The following is a 19,638-nucleotide window of genomic DNA, read 5'->3' as shown; positions in this document are numbered from 1 at the left end:
AAATTCAACAAAATATAAATTCTGGTCCTTTGGTCCACCTTTGTAAAATAATTCCTCCCTAATCAGTTAGCTTTTATTTATTTTTATTTATCTATTTTTTTTATTATTAAATGTTTGGTTAAGGGACGCATTGCTAATTCTATGGCGTTAGCTTTAACGCCCCTGAGGACCTTGTACATCTAGGCCGTACCACCATTAACTGGCGGTTTGAGCCGTTAACTCCTGGGAATCCCATATGCCCTACCGCCGTTAACTGGCGGTTTGAGCCGTTAACTCCTATATGCCCTACCACCGTTAACTGGTAGTTTGAGATGTTAACTCCTGGGATCTAACGTCTAGCAGCCCACTGCTGTCACCTCGGTTGCTGTAATTAGCTTTTTGAATTTAATAATTTACTGAATTTAATCTCATTCACTCACCAACGCGCTCCAACGGTTCCCTCCTACAGAGGATTGGTTCACTCTGTCGTCTCCACACAAATCTATAAGAATGGAATTAATTTGATAAGCTATTTAAGTTTCCTTTTTTTTTTAAGTTGCATCGTTAGCTTTTTCTCTTCTTTTTTCTTTACTCACCGCGTTGGTTCCAAGTTCCTAGCTCTTATTAGAAGGAGTCAAGTCCGCCTCTCCCTCTATCTATGCGGCACCCAAATCAGGGTTCTTCACGGCCTCGACCGTTGTTTTTTTTCTCTCTCTCTCTCTCTCTCTAACCGCTCAGTCTTTGCTTTCTGTATCTGCGTGCTGCACAGCCGTTTGTCTCTCCTCTCGCTCAGCTGCGTCGCACGGTTTTATTTCGCGGAGGCGGGACTTATTTCTCTCAGCCAATGAAATTTCAGATTCCCACCTGGACCAATAGTATACAGCTTTCCTCTTCTGTTTCTGTTAGTGATGTTCAAGATTCTTGTTTTAACCGATGTTTAATATTAAACTCGTTATTTTAGTTATTCACCCTTCCAATAATTCATTATGAAATTATCTATTAGTTAATTAGATATCTATTAATTAGTATTGTTAATTTCCTTAATTTATATTTTATATTTTATCTAAATTGAGGATGGATCATATTAGTAAGCCAATTAGTTAATACCTCATTAAGGTTCTAGCTTCTGGGTTACATCCTCCCCCATTAAATATCATGCACGTCCCTGTGCATTGTTTCTACGGGGTACACAACTTCTTGAGTAAGAGAGTCAATAAAAGCTTTATTAAGTCCTTGGAAAAGGGACCTAACTACGGTCACTAGTGGATTGCCCAATTGAGAGTAAGTTAGTCTTTGAGGAGGCTGACTACTTCGTTCAGATCTCCTGACATACATCTCTGGTTGCACAGTATCATGCTCATCCGTTTCGGTTTGATTCTCAACTGAGACAGGACGAAGTGAGCTCTCTGTTTCCGACAGAGCTGATGAGCTATTCTCTAAGACTTTGGTCTTTTCAGATGTATGTGTCTGATCGTGTATGATGGGTTCAAAACTTACATCACGTTGCTGCGACTTTAGGACACCATCCAATTGAGGTAGGTTTGTGTTAGTTTCATCCCCCGTTTCTACGTCAGGTAAGTATACTTCGTTTTTTTTCGTTTTTTCAGGTAAGTATGTTGCTGCTTCTTTCACTCTTTCAGGTAAGAATGTCGCAGTTTCACTCATTCTGTCAGGTAAGAATGTTTCGGTGTTGATGCCTTTGTCAAGTAAGGACAATTCAGCATTTTCATTACCAGCTAAGGTTGGTTCCTTGCGATCCCCTGTGTGTAAGGATAGTGTGTTTTGTTGTTGAATATTATTTACCGGTCCTGAATCTGCTATGAGTTCCCTATTTGGCAAGGTGACCGCTATTTGATGGGATGGTCGGTTTAGCACTTGTGGAAGATCAGAGTAATAAAACTCATCTTCCTCTTCGTCAAGTGGCTCATCTGGGTCAGGTTCTAAGGCTGAACTCTGTCTTGTATGAGGTCTGCTAGGTTTCGTAACGCGTTCTGTTTCATTTTCTAATGAAGAGAGAAAACCACAAGGCAGTAAAAGATCTCTGTGGAGTGTTCTGTTGGGTCCTTCTCCGTTCTCTGGTTTTACAGTGTATACTGGCAAGTTTTCCATCTGTTTGAGAACTATATACACTGTTTGCTCCCATTTGTCTGCTAATTTATGCTTTTCTCTTAAGCGAAGATTTCGGACTAAAACACGATCTCCCACACCTAGTGTGGACTCACGAATGTTTCTGTCGAACCGTTCTTTGTTCTTCCTCGCTGTTTTTTGAGAGTTTTTTATGACAATGTCATAACTCTGTTCCAGATGACTCTTCAGTTCTTTAACATACTGAGAATGAGTTATAGAGGGCTTGTTCAAATGCGGTAACCCAAAGGCAATATCTATAGGCAACCGAGGCTGCCTACCGAACATTAGCTCGTAGGGAGAGTATCCCGTCACGTCATTTTTTGTACAATTGTACGAGTGAGTAAGTGGTTTTACAAAATCGCGCCAGTGATGTTTCTCAGTGGCTTGTAAAGTTCCCAACATGCTGAGTAATGTACGATTGTACCGTTCAACGGGGTTGCCACGAGGGTGATAAGGGCTCGTTCTGACTTTACGGATACCAAGTAAAGAACAAAGTTCCTTGATTGTACGTGATTCGAAATCCCGTCCCTGATCACTATGAAGACGCTCAGGAAACCCGTAGTGGACTAAAAAATGTTCCCACAGGTTCTTCGCGACGGTGGTGGCTTTCTGATCTTTGGTTGGGATGGACACTGCATACTTTGTAAAATGGTCTGTAATCACTAAGACATCTTTAGTGTTCTTACTGTCTGGTTCTATGGAGAGAAAATCCATGCAAACTAACTCCATAGGTCTGGTGGTGGTAATACTCACCATTGGAGCAGCTTTGTCAGGGAGGGCCTTCCGACGGATACATCTTTCGCAAGTTTTAACTTTGATTTCGATATCACTAGCCATTCTTGGCCAGTAAAAACGGGACCGAATGAGATCTGTCGTACGTTCAACCCCAAGATGCCCCATATCATCATGTAGGCTTTGCATGACTGTTGAACGTAATGAATCAGGCAAGACTAACTGCAATGATGTCTCTGGTCCTAATTGGCGTCTCCGGTACAGTAAATCATTTTGAAACTCAAACCGTTTCCACTCTCTCAAAAGGTTAAGAACCACCGGGGGTTCTGCAATAGTATCAGTTGGCGGTTTATTGTCAGTCATAAGCAGCTGAATGACTCGGCCAATGGTTGGATCTTTCCTCTGCAAGGAGACAAGGTCAGCATGGTTATACTTGGGCACAGCAAAGAAACTGTCACTATTGTCTTCCAACTGGAATAGGTCTGGAATGGCCGCTGCAGACATGGCAAGTGACTGAACTAAACCACAAGGAGAATCAGCCTCATCCAAGACCATGTGCTTTTGGCATGTTGCCTTCACTGCTTCCGCTTGAAGTTGAAGCTCGACTTCTTTGACAGAGGATAAAAGATGAGATCGGAACTCATCTAGTCGTTGGCATTCCTCAGTGAATTTTGAGTTGTCTTCAGGTTTATCATGCAGCCTCCTAGACAGGCCATCCGCGTCAACGTTCTGTGTACCTGCACGGTATCTGATGTCAAAATTATAGGTGAACAACGCAGCTAGCCAACGATAGCTCGTTGCATCGAGTTTTGCCGTTGTTAAGAGGTAAGTTAACGGATTATTATCAGTAATGACAGTGAATGTGTTCCCATACAAATAGTCATGAAACTTATCTGTTATGGCCCACTTTAAGGCTAGAAACTCCAACTTGTGCGCAGGGTACCTAGTTTCACTAGAGCTTAAACCGCGACTTGCATAAGCGATTACCTGTGTGACACCGTTTTGCACTTGGTATAGCGCTGCACCGAGTCCGGTCGTACTAGCATCTGTGTGTACTAGATATGGGAGTTTTGCGTCAGCGTAGCCAAGAACTGGCGAAGTGGTAAGTTTTTCAATAATAGTTTGAAAGGACTTCTCACAGTCTTGGCTCCAACGATTCCCAAAGGGTTCTTTGGGGTTCAAGTACTTTGATCTACATGGTGGTGTTTTAAAGTTTTTCCGTTTGGGTGGATAACCAGCCGTGAGAGATGTTAGTGGCTTGACAATATTTGAGTAATCTTTAACGAAGCGTCGGTAATAACCGGTAAATCCTAAGAAAGATTGGAGTTCCTTCAAAGTCTGAGGCTTCGGCCATGTTTTGAGTGCTTCCACCTTATCTGGATCGGTTTTTATGCCATCTCGAGATACTATATGTCCAAGATAACGCACAGATGTCTGGAAAAAACGACACTTATCTGGTGATAGCTTGAGTCCGTATTCTCTAAGCCGTTCAAGAACGTGAGAAAGTCTGGTTTCGTGTTCTTCCAAGGAGTTGGAAAAGACGATCAAGTCGTCTAGGAAAACTAACACTTCCTTCAGATTAATGTCCTTCATACACTTTTCCATAACCCGTTGGAAAGTGCTTGGAGCATTTGTTATTCCTTGTGGCATACGGTTAAATTCATAAAACCCAAACGGGCAAACAAAAGCAGTTTTTGATTGCTACGCGCAGCTATGTCCCTGAGCTCTGACAGATAGGCATCAGTGGCAGATGTGCTAGTTTCTAGACTGTACGCGCTGGCTAGGTCTTGAATATGAAAGAAAACATCTGGGTTCCTAGTACACGGTTTGTCATAGGGTAAACATTGTTTCTTTAATTCCTTAACAGTGGCTTCATGTTGAAACTCCACAATAATCTGATCACAGTTTGGTAACTTAATGCGCCTGTTAACTGGTCCGAATCCTTCCATAAACCCAAAGACTTCGTTATCAAGGTCTGTATCAGTTAACCCACTGATTAAAACAGCATTTGAAACTTTGACCTTTTCTGTTTTCACAACTTCCATTTTAAAACACTCAAAAGTACCAATAATGCCAAAATGGCAAACCACTGTGACCTCCAGGCACTCTTATGATGTCAGTCAATGGTTAGCTAAGGTAACAACTCTACAATTCTCCTGGCTGGCTCGCCAAGTTTTATGTAACCGGATTACAGGATACAATAAGATAATTAAAAGAAAAAATAAACAAATGGGCCAATAATTAGGTTCGGGGAGAATTGGAGGTTGTTTAAGAATGACTGGAGTCACGGGTATAGCATGAAACGGTTTATATACTAAATTTTAATAATAATGGGAAATATAACACATAAAGATAACACACAAAAACAGATGAAAACAATCGACAATAGTAAAATGCTCGGTATGAGATTTGATCATATGAGTCACAAGTCAGCCGGCGTCAAGTCAAATCCCCACGCTTGGGGTGAAAGTCAGAGTCCGGTGGTGCGATTTTTTCCTACCGCACCGTTGAGATTGTTCACAGAAGAGAGCAGTCTGCTCTTCAGTTACTTGAGATGTCCTGGTTCGTTCAGTGGTTAAGGCTCGCCATCTCCCTCGTCAGGAAGAAATCCAGTTCTCGTTCCAAGTGAGTGATCATAGGAGTCGGGATCAAACCCAAGGAAAAAAAAAAACCAGCCTGTAAACAACAGGACTGTTAGCGAGTTGGCATCGACCCTTCTCGTCACATCACAGCATAAAGTCTTACAGACTTAAACAAATGCTTCACTCTATTGGCATAGCCAATCATGTTTGGGTTCACAGTTCAACTAACATAACATCAATTTGATTGTCTATTAAAATAATTCTCAGTAGCTCTGGAAATATAATTACATATGACAACAATTGTTCAGCTCAATAGGCTCAGTTAGATTCTATTACTCTACACTATTCAACAAGAAATACATTCATGACAACAAGGATACATTTAGTTGTGTTTCTATACAGCATTGTGACACCTTGTATATCTGTAACACAATAAATAAATAAATAAATAAATAAATAAATAAAATGTTCTATAACAAAATTCAACAAAATATAAATTCTGGTCCTTTGGTCCACCTTTGTAAAATAATTCCTCCCTAATCAGTTAGCTTTTATTTATTTTTATTTATCTATTTTTTTTATTATTAAATGTTTGGTTAAGGGACGCATTGCTAATTCTATGGCGTTAGCTATAACGCCCCTGAGGACCTTGTACATCTAGGCCGTACCACCGTTAACTGGCGGTTTGAGCCGTTAACTCCTGGGAATCCCATATGCCCTACCGCCGTTAACTGGCGGTTTGAGCCGTTAACTCCTATATGCCCTACCACCGTTAACTGGTAGTTTGAGATGTTAACTCCTGGGATCTAACGTCTAGCAGCCCACTGCTGTCACCTCGGTTGCTGTAATTAGCTTTTTGAATTTAATAATTTACTGAATTTAATCTCATTCACTCACCAACGCGCTCCAACGGTTCCCTCCTACAGAGGATTGGTTCACTCTGTCGTCTCCACACAAATCTATAAGAATGGAATTAATTTGATAAGCTATTTAAGTTTCCTTTTTTTTTTTAAGTTGCATCGTTAGCTTTTTCTCTTCTTTTTTCTTTACTCACCGTGTTGGTTCCAAGTTCCTAGCTCTTATTAGAAGGAGTCAAGTCCGCCTCTCCCTCTATCTATGCGGCACCCAAATCAGGGTTCTTCACGGCCTCGACCGTTGTTTTTTTTTCTCTCTCTCTCTCTCTCTAACCGCTCAGTCTTTGCTTTCTGTATCTGCGTGCTGCACAGCCGTTTGTCTCTCCTCTCGCTCAGCTGCGTCGCACGGTTTTATTTCGCGGAGGCGGGACTTATTTCTCTCAGCCAATGAAATTTCAGATTCCCACCTGGACCAATAGTATACAGCTTTCCTCTTCTGTTTCTGTTAGTGATGTTCAAGATTCTTGTTTTAACCGATGTTTAATATTAAACTCGTTATTTTAGTTATTCACCCTTCCAATAATTCATTATGAAATTATCTATTAGTTAATTAGATATCTATTAATTAGTATTGTTAATTTCCTTAATTTATATTTTATATTTTATCTAAATTGAGGATGGATCATATTAGTAAGCCAATTAGTTAATACCTCATTAAGGTTCTAGCTTCTGGGTTACACAGAACTTTTGCAGTGTAGTCATGATTGAAATACACTCCCTCTCCCTCGAATGTCATTTTTTTCTTCTCCCAGGCGTTGTTCAAAATCATTTCTTTTGTTTTACTTTGCTGGAAGTGTATTATTATGGATCTGGATGCCTGTCCTTCCTTCGGTTTGGGTGCCTGCGCTCTGTGAGCTCTTTGTATTTGCAGATCTTCTATTCCTAGTTCTTTCTCAAGCCATTCTTCTATTATCTCCTTCACCTCGGAGGGTTTTGATTCCTTACTTTCTTTAATTCCATACACCCTCAAGTTGTTCCTCCTTGCTCTTGCTTTGATATCTTCTAGTTTGTCTCAGATGTTTCTCTGTTCCTGCAGTATGAGCTGTATGGCCTTGTTAGCTTCACAGCTCCATTGTTCGAGCTCGTCCGTTCGTGCTTCTCTGTCCTGTATCCTTTCATTTTGTTCTTTTATTTCTTTGTCCATATTTTCAAGGAGTTTATTAATATCTTTCTTGAATTCGGTCAGCTCCTTTCTCATTTCTGTTGTAATCTCCTCTTTATTTACCTGGAGTTCGGTCTTCATTTCGGCATTTAGCATTCGTATCTGGAGGCTAATGCTATCCAAACTAGCTTCTCGTGTTAGCTCCCCGGTAGCCTCCATGGTTAACATCTGCTTTGTATCCTTACTTGTGTTTTCTTGCTGCTTTTTGTTCTTCCCTTTAGTCATTGTTCCTCCGCTCATTGTTGCTTCCCCTTCTTTTCCTTATTTTTTCTTTACAGTTCAGTGTTTTCTAGTTCATTTTTCTGTTGGTTATACGGAACTCCTTTCACTTGCGTCTACTTCACTCATATCGGAAGTCTTCCTGCCACGTTTTTAAAGTAAAATCTTTAACTTTACCTGCTGGCTCATTTCTTTGTCTGCTCCTTTTCTTTTCTTTCATAAACTGGTGTCATTTTGAGCTCACACACTGTAATATTAACCATGTTTACCATCTGTGTTTAGCCTGTTAGCATGGTGACATTTATCCTCATAACTACACGCAAAGCATAGCTGAGGTTGATGGGAGTGAAATTGGTTTTCATTGATGTGGCCATGAACCAATTTTGAAATAATGACAGCCTATGAAAATGAAAGGCATCATCAAAGTCGCCATAATTTATCCTAATTGGTACAGGGTGTGCAGTCATTAGATTGTGATGACCTCCTGACTTTTAATCCAACAATCTGTGGGGTTTGTCATCTGGAGAGAATGAACATCAGTATGGGATTTTATGGTAATAAATCTAACAGCTGTTGAAACGTGATGCAAATTAATGTCTGTTAGAATTAGGATTTTTCTAGAAGAACACTGATTACTGTTGTAACAGCTCCCTCTGATCAGAAGAGGAAGACGTTGCAAAGTCTGACAAACCCCATGTGAGATGTTTGGACTCCCTCTGTGGGCACGTCATCAAGACTCAAGAGCAGGAAATCAAACAGCTGAGTCACTGGATGCAAAATGACTGATGTGGCTCTCTGTGAATGGAGGAGCTTTTGGTTTGAGGAAGGAAACTCGCTGTTTTCACACTACAGTTACAAACCGTACAAATATGAGTGACACATTCAAGGCAGAACATTTGAAGCTGGTTTAGACTCTGCGTTGTTGCAACTGAAATGTTTTCTATAGGAAATCCCTCTGGGATGTAAAAGGCTTTTAGGTTACAATATGGTTGTTTTACAGCTCCATGTTGTGTTTTTTTATAAATCATTTTCCAGTTTCTTCTTGAAACGCCTACAAAACCCGAAGATGCAACATTTTAGACATGTTAAACATTGTGCAAAAAGTTTAAAACTGTTCTAACATCGACATTTTTTACCACTCCTTGAATATTGTACTCACCCATGAGGTATTTAAAGTTTTTATACATTGATCATTTTCTTTTTTAAAGAAACCCTAAATAAGTTTCCCATTTCTTCCCCCTTGGTTGAAAGCAGAATTACAACTGTCGTAAAAATGCCAGCTACAGCCTGCTGTAGCGCTAGCAACGAGCTAATGCTAACACGAACCAACTGATGCTAAAATAAGCCACGAAGCTAAAAGATTCATATTGTTGGACTAAAAATGTTACTTACAAGTCCAACAGCAACTAAGCCAGGTCATCATCAGTCTGTAATTTTGTAGCCTCCTTTAGCTCCCTCAAACAAGTGCAGGCAGCGTCGATGTTTGCTGGTTTTAGCTCTTTGCTTTGCTTCCGCTGCTCTCTTACTTTTGGGCTCCACCATAATGCAAATTTACTAAACAAAATTATTATTATTTTTGTGCTTTTTAGCGATGGTCAGCAAACTGATAAAGCTAACTTCTAACCTTTATATGAGCTACCAGCACATTGCAGCCGTTGCTGTAAAGCAAGTAGGCCTCCCACTAGTTTTCCTACCGAACCATAAAACTTGTAAGTGCAGTTTCTGGTCTACAGAGTGCTGTCCAACGCGAACCTGCTCATGTTTCTGGCTCAAGAGTAGCTTCCCTACCTACCTTATTTTTTTCACGGCAGTTTGTCAGACACGTCCTTTTCAGACAACAATTTGCTCCCTTGAAGCTCTACAGTTGCTTTGTGTGTGGTTTATTTTTTTCTAAATGCACTTTCTGCTAATGATGCCGGAGGTGCCTATAGAGATCAGCATTAGACACTCTTTAGCTGAAATTGCAGAAGCAGCCCTGATTGTTTTACTTACATCAGAAGGATTCATTTTAAATATCTGAAAAATACATTTTTTATCCCCTAATAAAACATTCACTGGTATCCATTACTTCTTTTTACTGGAGGAGCTGGGAATCTCTTCAGATCAAGATAAGCCACACATTTCACATTTTATGTGTCTTAATTGCAAGAATGTCTCTAATAACCTTGATTCAATGACAATGAAATATTGTCTAAACAAAGACAGTTGGCAGCTTAATCTTTATTTTTGCACTGATGTGGAGACTAGATATTTGTTATTTATTACATCAGACAAATATAAAGGCTTTTCTGGGCTGCTGGTTTGGGTGGTTGCTGTCATTAGTTCACTTCAAACTTCAAGTAAAATTTATTGGTTAATATCAACAGATATGACTCCATGAGGTTGTGAAGTGTTAGCCACGAGACAATAAGAGAGAATAACTTTACTGCCTTGAAGCGACCACAGAATGTGGTGTCAAATGTCTAAAATATTTCATATTGTCTTCTTTTTCTGTGTCTGCTGAATCAGATGTATCCTGCTTATACTCATGCCTCCAAATGATTTTTTTAGTCATGTAGTTTTTGTAAAAAGAAAAAGATTTTTTTTTCTTCACACTTGACAGTTTCCTGCTTCTCCGCCCTATTGACGGAAATTGGAATTAAAAATGTTGTAAACAACCCTGCTGCAGCCTGCCGTAGCTAGCGCTAATAATGAGCTAACATGAGCCAACTAATAAACCATGAAGTAAAATAATCCACTCTGTTGGACAAAAATTATTATTACTTACAAGTCCAGTACCAACAAAGCCCGGTCACCATCAGCCCAAAATGTTGAAGCCTCCTTTAGCTCACTCAAACTAGCATAGGCTGCTGAGATGTTCACTCTGGTTTTAGCTCAAAAACATTCGGAGTTTCATAAAAGGGAAAAAAGATAACTAACAAAATAATCAACGGAACAAAAACAGCAATGCCAGCGCTTTCTGTTATGTCTCATGGGAAGGGCTCACAGACAACGGGTAAATCGGCACATCCACACCACTGATCCCATAAAAATAATCCTCCGTGCACCCAGTGTACAGCTCCGACACGCTGCCCCACCTGTCTGTCAGGACGCCAGGTAAATGCTGTTGCGCAGATGGACACAATCGGGGCTTTTAAAGAGCTGGCATGGGAGGCGGAGCGCAACGCTCATAGAGAACAACAGCCATCCGTCACGCTAGCGTTATAACTAACAGTTGTTGAGCATATAAAGAACACCCCCTAGGACAAAACTAGCACATGTAGTTTTTTTTGTCAGCAGAGGACTGTAGAGTGGTGTCAAATATAAAACTGGTCAAGTATCATGTTGAAGCTCTCTGATAAACATAGATAGATAGATATTTTTTTATTTTATTGAACAATTGTTGTATTATATCATGAAAGAACTACATAAAACAAAAACCAAAACAAATGTGCTGTGACTGGCCAGCAACATTACTGGCCAGGGCTGCGAGGTTCCAATGGAGCGTTGCTAGACCGGCAGACGACGGTGTAGATTCCAGGCTAGGAGAATGTTGCATTTGTTTTTCATCCAGCAAATACGTTTCACATTTATCTAACTTTTATTACAGTTTTTATTTCTTTATATGCATAGTTGTCCTCAGCTGTGATGGCACCGAAATTACAGCTCCACCTTAACCCCAGTCCAAACTCTTAGCGCTCTAAGCAAAATTAACAACACCAGTCCTCCTTAAAATCAGCACTGCATTCACCAGAGTCTCCAGAAATAAACTTCACACCCTCTAATTTTGAAATAAAACTAAATTTGTTAGGATGTGCTACAAGCAGCCCTAAAGATAGACTTACCCATTTAGGAAAAGCTTCTTTTATTCTTTATTGATAAAAAATAAGTCAAACAACTTCACAGATTTCTAAAATTCATTTTAAAAGGTTTTTTTTTTGTTGGTACATTGAAGCCATTTGAAAAACTCATATCTAAAAGAAACTGTTTCTTTTGTTTTGGGGTATTTCTTTTATCTTTGTCTGGTCTAAGATGAATATTTTAGTGTTTCAGTCTATTTCTATATTTGGCTCGCCTCCCAAAAAGCCTATTGAGTTGTTCCTGTTCCTGATGTGTGGACAGCTGACACAGGCCAGCTCTTTCCTTCACACTCTAAATTTCTAAAGATAAAAAAAATCTAGATATTTAAGGAATATCATTATAAATGTTGAATAAAGAATATTCCTAGCAAGAAAGTTCTTACATTTTCTTCATTTATAGAAGCAGGCAGAGAAACCCACTTCTGTAAATGATTTATATTTTTATGAATACCTGTCATTAATGGACCAGGCAGTGTGTTTGTCTACAAGTTAGTGCCTCATTGATTGGATTTTAAAGACTTTCTAACTACGCCTCTCCGGGTGGAGACAATATGCTCCATTTCTCAATGCAATTGAGGGCAGGCATCCGAGATGGCCCGGGTTATGTGGAAGGATGTCCTGCCTTCGTTTAGAGATGAATGATAAGCGCTGGAGTGTTGTTCACTGCAGCGGACGCGGGTCACTGCTTATTTTATTTCTGATTGATCAGAGTCGTTTTCTGTTCTCCTTTCCAGGAACCGCGGATATCTGCCCTCCCAGTAAAATCAGCTGTGTTGACAAAGCACTCGGTAAGAAACAATCTCCTCTCTTTTTTTTTCCCATTATAATAAACTCCCCACTAAACAGAAATGGAAACACAATCAGTAAATACAAATACTTTTTTTTCTTCCTATTTTACACCTGAAAGGACAGGCTATTATGAAATCTTCTTATTACATTCCATTTTGGTTCTTTTTTAGACACAGATAAGGTCTTTCTTTACCTTGCTGACGGTTTCGTTTGCGGCTGCAAACCTTCAGAGCTGACGCTCAGCTCTGAAGATGTTTATATCTATGTAGTTACGTCCCTCCTTCCTTTAGTTTGAAAGTAGAAAAATGGACAACCTCCCCATCTGACTGAGAAAGAAGTATGTTTCAGTGTAACCTTGCTTCTAGCATGAATGACACATTAGACTGATTTGGGATTATTTGAATGTAGAATTCTTATGTTATGCTGACGTATTAAACCTTTAATGTTGAATCAAATTAATTTCTCCATATCTTCACCCACCCACACACACACACACACACACCTCAGCCTGGACTCTACCAGCAGATAACTGAACCTTAGTTTTCAAAGAAATCCCAATAAGAAGGGGCCTTTTTATTGACTTGGCAGCACAATTATCATTTCTCAGCCAAACAAGCCAGAAAATTTAATTATGTCTCTTTTCACTGAATTCAAACCCTGTTTAAAATACGCCTGAATGAGATCTTTGATATATCTTGTAAGAATGGGCCATATTCATGCAGGTCATATTCCCGGAGTCAAACAGAGTGAAAATGTTCACCCTCCATCAGAGAATTACATTAAAATATAATTTCTATATTTAAACTCTAGAAGTGCTTTGTTCCTACATCAGACAGAATATGTGACATCACGCTCCTGCATACAAATACCCATATTGTTAGAGTTATAAAATACATAAATCATTAAATCATAATTACTGTGTTCAGTGGTTCAACTCTTTTTTTTTCCTCAACTGAATGCTTTCTGAATTTTAAAAGAATGACTGAGTAAAACCATTTATGCTCCTTTGTTGTTGAGAGTTGTTTTAGAGTTAGGATCATAAATTTGTATCCGTTATTATGCTAGCCACTTACGTATGCATGCTAATTAAGTAAAAGGTACTATGCAAAGTCTCCAGCGCCACTTACTTTACTTGATCATTTATTTGCAAAGCAATTGTTACATGATTACTGTAAGCACTCGTTCTGCAGTGGCATGCTGAATAATCACACAGCTCTGGGTAATAAGCTTGTAGTGAGAAACATGGGTAGGTTCATTTTTGTGTAAAACCTTGCAAAACACAAAAGGTTTGACTTCTATTCACTCATTATTGTATGTTACATCAAATGATGTTGGATACAGGTCTGTTAAAATGTTGTGCAACCAATTAAGCAAAAAGGAAAACTATTATTGTTGATTGCTGCAAACTATCTTTGTCCATTTGCTCCATCACTCTGCTGGTATTTGAGTTGCATGTCTCTGATCTGTGGCCGACGCGTGTCCCTGGACAACACGTTCTCACTTTAGTCTGTCAATGACCCCTTTTGTGCAGAAACGATCAATCGTAATAAAGTGCAATTCAATATGAGTTTTATTCTGAATCAATAAATGCAATAAAGAATAACAAAAAGGTCTTGTTTCACATTTAAAATACTGTTTGTTTTTTTAAAACAAGGTTTGAATAATGTCACAAGTAGACTTGAAACCTACTGGGCAGCAGCTGTTCCTCTGTGTAAACAATGGGAGTCACTAATGAGAAAATGATAGTGCTATCTAGCAGAAATGGAACAAAGCATATTTAACATGTTTGAACTTTTCTTGGTTTTCAGTGTAAATGGTCTGTATTTACAGTGCTTTCTAGAGTCTACGACCTCCCAAGACACATTTCAACACAACCAGTCATTCACCCACGCACACACACATTCACAAACTGATGGTGAACAGCTACATTGCAGCCACAGCTGCCCAGGGGCGCACTGACCGAAGCATCTTGCCCAAGAACACAACGACTATGACAGACTGAGAGGGTCTCGAACCTGCAACCCTCTGCCAGTTAGCAGACTTTTAATCTAACAGAATTTTTTCCCCTAAACTGATGCATTTAGAGTTAAAGTAATACAGAACAATTTCCTGCTCCTCTGCCCTACTGACTGAAAGTGGAATTACAACTGTCGCAAACAACCTTGCTGCAGTCTGTTGCAGCTAGCGCTAACAACAAGCTAACACTAACATAAGCCAACTGCTAATAAAATAAACTGAAGTAAAAGATCCACAGTGTTGGATAATGAATATTGTAAGTTCAGTAGCAACAAAGCTAGGTCACCATCAGTCCGTGATTTTGTAGCCTCCTTTAGCTTCCTCAATCTAGTGTAGGCTGTGCCGTTGTTCACTCTGGTTTTAGCTCTTTGCTTCGCCCTCCAAAGACATTACTGTCTTACTTTTACTTGCAGGCACTGCCATGATGCCAACAAAAAAGCTAACTTCTTTTTCTTCATCCTAATCTTTTAATTGATGATCAGCAAACTGAAAAAGCTAACTGCTAGCATTACTTCTAACAACCGTAAAGCAGGTAAGGGGCTCCCTTTGTAGAGCACCTACCTGCTCCATATAACTGTTAAGTGTAATATCTGGCCAGCAGAGGGCAGCAAAGTGGTGTCAAATATGAAACTGGTGAAGTTTCTAACTCAACAGAGATAAATGTTAAAGCTCGAGCCTAAAGTTTAAATAACCATTTAGTGTTACTCTAATCCTTAAAACTGCATAGAAACACATGCTCTATTGACATCTTGACATATATAAACACTACAGGGATGAGACTGGAATTAAAGATGAAACATTACAGGCACGCCCTAGTGGCTGGCTGCAGTAATATTAAAGCCCCGCCCCTTCCATGTTATTAAATAGGACATTTTCCTGACTTTAAAACAAAAATACACCTTAAACTCATTTATAAAATGATTACTTTCAAACTAAAGGTTTAGAAATTTATTTGTTGCTATAAGTTTTTTATATTAAAAAGAACACCAGTGAGTGAACCAAAAACATTACATATATCCATAACCCCTATAATCAGTTATATATATATATATATATATATATATATATATATATATATATATATATATATATATATATAATATTATTATTATTTTTAAATAGAAATGTACATATATGTTGATGTGTCTGAATTAAAAACGCTTGATTGAGCTGACATGTATTGGGATGGATTTAAACTGGACTGTTTTGTTAGGATTTCACGTAAATAGTAATTGAAAATGTGATTGAAGATCTGCAGACAGTATTATTATTTCTTGAACTACCAAAATCTTCATGCAGAAACAGAATCTGTACATATCTGTTAAAAGCTCTGCTGCCCTTGTGTCTGCAGCACAGCTACAGAAGAACAGCGGGGATACCTGTCCATGCGAGACGCCCTGTAATCTCACCCGCTATGGTAAAGAACTCTCCATGGTCAAAATCCCCAGCAAGGGCTCGGCTCGGTATCTCTCCAGGAAATACGACAAGTCGGAGGACTACATCAGGTACATCAGAGATTCTTCAACAAGACTTCACTTATGAGCAGTGATACGTCGCTCGCTTCATGGACCATAAAGTTCGACCTCCGGTTTGTGATAACCAGATACTATAAATGTAAAAAGACCAATTAAAATTGTATGCAAGCATCAGTTGATGTTGACTCTGGTAATGGGATGCTGAATGTTGAGACCACATATCCGTGTCTTTCATTCTATCCAGCTGGTAAATATTTACAGTGTTGTGTTATAGGATAAGAATTTAATTATTGTTATTAGTGTAATTAACTTCCATTTGTCTGTTTTGTCATTCAAACCATCTAAATCTAAACAACAATAATAAACCAATGTTTGAAATGGTTTGTCAAATACCATAAGATAATTTCCACCAGTGAATATTTAGAGTCAATTTGAGTGATTCTCCTCGGTGTCACATAAGTAGAAGGTAAATATGGTTAAACCAAAAAGCATATGATGGCTCACAACATTATTATGACCAGACTTACGTTCCAGATGCGAGTGACTAAACACACCGTTAGTGCACGTCCTGCTTATCTCATTTAAGCCCTGAAAGACTTCATTATCTCATAATCACTGGACAGATTTGTTCTCAGCACCACAGGCCTAGTAATCCCATCCAGTGAGCATAAAGAAGATTGGAGTAATTTCTTAAATCTCTTTTTGTGAATTATAATTTTAGTTTTCTGTTTTTTTCCAGAGACAACTTCTTGGTTTTGGACATCTTCTTTGAAGCATTGAACTATGAAACAATCGAACAAAAGAAAGCATACGATGTTGCAGGTTTATTAGGTAAGATTCTGCTTTGATTCTCTCATTTTTATGAAATTTAAACAGGCTCACCAAAGCAGTGAACAAGGTGTTTTCAAAGCGGTGGTGTTGAGTTTTATAACCATGAGCAGCAAATAGGAGCAGCCTCAGCCTTCTGTCCTTTGTGCTTCTTAGATATTTCCATTCTTCCATTTTAGGTGACATTGGTGGACAGATGGGCTTATTCATTGGAGCCAGCATCCTGACAGTATTAGAAATACTGGATTACATATACGAGGTACCGTTTTTGCTGTCTCACACACATTGTTTAAATCAAGCTGGATTTCAAAAAGAAAACGACATTCTGACTTTTATGTTTGAGTTTGAAACAAAGATCTGATGGTGTTACAGCCAGGTACTTACTAGCAGGTACTTAAGAAAGGGTAAGTGTTGTATAAATACTAGAGATCAACCAATTTTGTTTTTTCTATTGCTGATGTTGATGTATGGAGGTCCATCCATCTAGATGTATGGAGGTCCATCCATCCATCCATTTTCATCCACTTATCCGAAGTCGGGTCGCGGGGGCAGTAGCCTAAGGCGAGAGGCCCAGACTTCCCTCTCCCCAGCCACTTGGGCCAGCTCCTCCGGGGGAATCTCAAGGTGTTCCCTGGCCAGGTGAGAGACATAGTCCCTCCACCGATCTTGGGTCTACCTTTAGGTCTCCTCCCGGTTGGACGTGCCCGGAAAACCTCACCAGGAAGGCATCCTGACCAGATGCCCGAGCCACCTGAACTGGCTCTTCTCGATGTGGAGGAGCAGCGGGTCTACTCCGAGCCCCTCCCGAAGGCCGAGCTTCTCACCCTATCTCTAAGGGAGAGCCCAACCACTCTTCGGAGAAAACTCATTTCGGCCGCTTGTATCCACGACCGGGTTTTTGCCTTGGCGACCACCCGAGCCACGTTCCGCTTCGACTGCCAGTACCCGTCAGCTGCCTCTGGAGTCCCACAGGCCAAAAAGACCTGATGGGACTCTTTCTTCAGCTTGACAGCATCCCTAACCGCTGGTGTCCACCAGCGGGTTCGGGGGTTGCCACCACGGCAGACACCGACAATCCTGCGACCACAGCTCCAGTCGACCGCCTCAACAATGGAGGCACGGAACAGGGTCCATTCAGACTAATTGTCTCCCGCCTCCCCCGGAACATTTTGGAAGTACTGTCGGAGGTGGGAATTGAAGCTCCTTCTGACAGGAGACTCTGCCAGACGTTCCCAGCAGACCCTCGCGATACGTTTGGGCCTGCCTGGTCTGACCGGCATCCTCCCCACAACCATGTATAGAGGTCATGGTCAGCCAATGGCCAATATGTGCTGCCAATTTTTGGACAAATTTTATGGCCGATATTTAGATATTTTTTGCCTTATTTGCATGCTGAAATGTCGTTAATGGCAACTGCTGATGCACAACATTTCTGACCCTGAATCAGTTTTTGTGCACTAAATTTGACCAACTCCTTCACTGAAAAACCATTTTTACTTATTATTTTTGGTAATAATCAGTCACTGAGTTTTTCATGCAGGCTGAACATGAAAATAGTCTCCTACACCCATCTCCTGCATTAGCTTCTGATAAAATAGACGGTGAAACTCCAAGATTAGAAAAGCCTGACAGAGCTACACCACATGGACTCACCCATCTTGGCTCACGACGAGTTAGGCTGTTGTTGGTTTAGCATCCAGGAAATGGCAGAGAAAGTCTCGGCTAGTAGAAGCTAACTGTTAGCATTATCAACTCCATCGCACAGCAGAACTCCTTCAGACTTGTGTTATTTATGGAGATAAAACATCCACGTTTTAGAGCTAACAGAATCAGGGGTAAAGTCACGTTGCCGTTAGCCATTCACAGGCGATATGTCCAAATATCAGGAAATAAGACTTCAAATCCTGTCGTCTGAAGCTTATCTCTTATGTGGCTCACTTCTAGTTCCCAACACAGGCACACTGGAACATTCTTCCCCCAGAGTATGACTTACAAGGCACTCATTCCCACTAGAAACACTGCAAATGTATTTAAATGGGCTTCTTAAATCTTAATTCTGTTATTAAAATCCAACATTTAATCGAAGTTATCAAAGAAATCAACTAACTGACCAATAAAAACTACACTTCAGGTGACAATAATGTATTAAAGCATGTTTGAATCAAATGTTACTCAGGAACATGAATATACATTTAAGTAGAATTCTCCAGCAGCACCGGGCTGCCTGCAGATCTGCCTGACTTTATATCAGCTCTACTAAGGAGGTAAATCAGCTGATGCAAATATCAAAAATTGGTAGATATGGGCCCGATATGTCCCACTATCCCTAATAAATACCCCAAAGGTGCCTTGTACATACCCCTGCAAGTACCTCGTATATATCCAACAAACAGGGTAAAAAGTCACATAATACACCCATTTCCCATAAACATGTAGTCCTAAATATCCAGTATTTACCCTGTATAAATCTACTTGGCACTTACCTTTTAAGTCCCAGGCTGTCATATATATTGCTGCTATAATGTTTTTTTATTCTGCTTTGGTTTACTTTGAGTGGAAGCTTCCATTGATTCATCGTTTCCCTTCAACTGAGCGTTCCTACTTGGCAGAATGATGTGATTATCTTAGCTTGCAGCCGGAAGCATTAATGTTGTCACTTATGCTAGTAAGAGGTTTTATTTGATTCTCAGGCAGGAGTAAAATATTTGCTCGAATGCTGATCATGTAACTAATAATTGTTTGAAATGCAGCTCCTCAAAGCTTTGGAAGCAGCTGACACAACAGTAGTTTAATTTAACTTTTGATTTTTGCCACGTTGATGTATAATTTTTCAAATCTAATAGATTAGATTCTCTAAAACATGGATAAAAATGTTTTACACACACAGATAGCAGCTGTGTTTTCTGCAGCTTTTAAGTAGTTGTCAATGCAGTCAGCAACAGAAATCTTAGTAACTCAGTTAAAAATGTCAACAGC

General features: G+C 39.7%; 1 protein-coding gene across 1 annotated transcript in view; it reads left to right on the top strand.

Moving 5' to 3' along the window:
* The window catches only part of asic4a (acid-sensing (proton-gated) ion channel family member 4a), a 195,814-nt gene that overhangs the window by 166,285 nt on the left and 9,891 nt on the right, over nucleotides 1-19,638 (top strand). Inside the window, exons 5-8 of the mRNA XM_015966821.3 lie at nucleotides 12,289-12,342; nucleotides 15,711-15,864; nucleotides 16,574-16,665; nucleotides 16,842-16,921. Coding sequence (XP_015822307.1) covers nucleotides 12,289-12,342; nucleotides 15,711-15,864; nucleotides 16,574-16,665; nucleotides 16,842-16,921 — 380 coding nt within the window. The remainder of the gene's footprint in view (nucleotides 1-12,288; nucleotides 12,343-15,710; nucleotides 15,865-16,573; nucleotides 16,666-16,841; nucleotides 16,922-19,638) is intronic.

Source organism: Nothobranchius furzeri, chromosome 14, assembly GCF_043380555.1.
Source record: "Nothobranchius furzeri strain GRZ-AD chromosome 14, NfurGRZ-RIMD1, whole genome shotgun sequence".
In the NCBI taxonomy this organism is placed as follows: domain Eukaryota; kingdom Metazoa; phylum Chordata; class Actinopteri; order Cyprinodontiformes; family Nothobranchiidae; genus Nothobranchius; species Nothobranchius furzeri.
The sequence above is the reverse complement of the archived record's forward strand: the minus strand, read 5'-3'. Positions and strand labels throughout refer to the sequence as shown.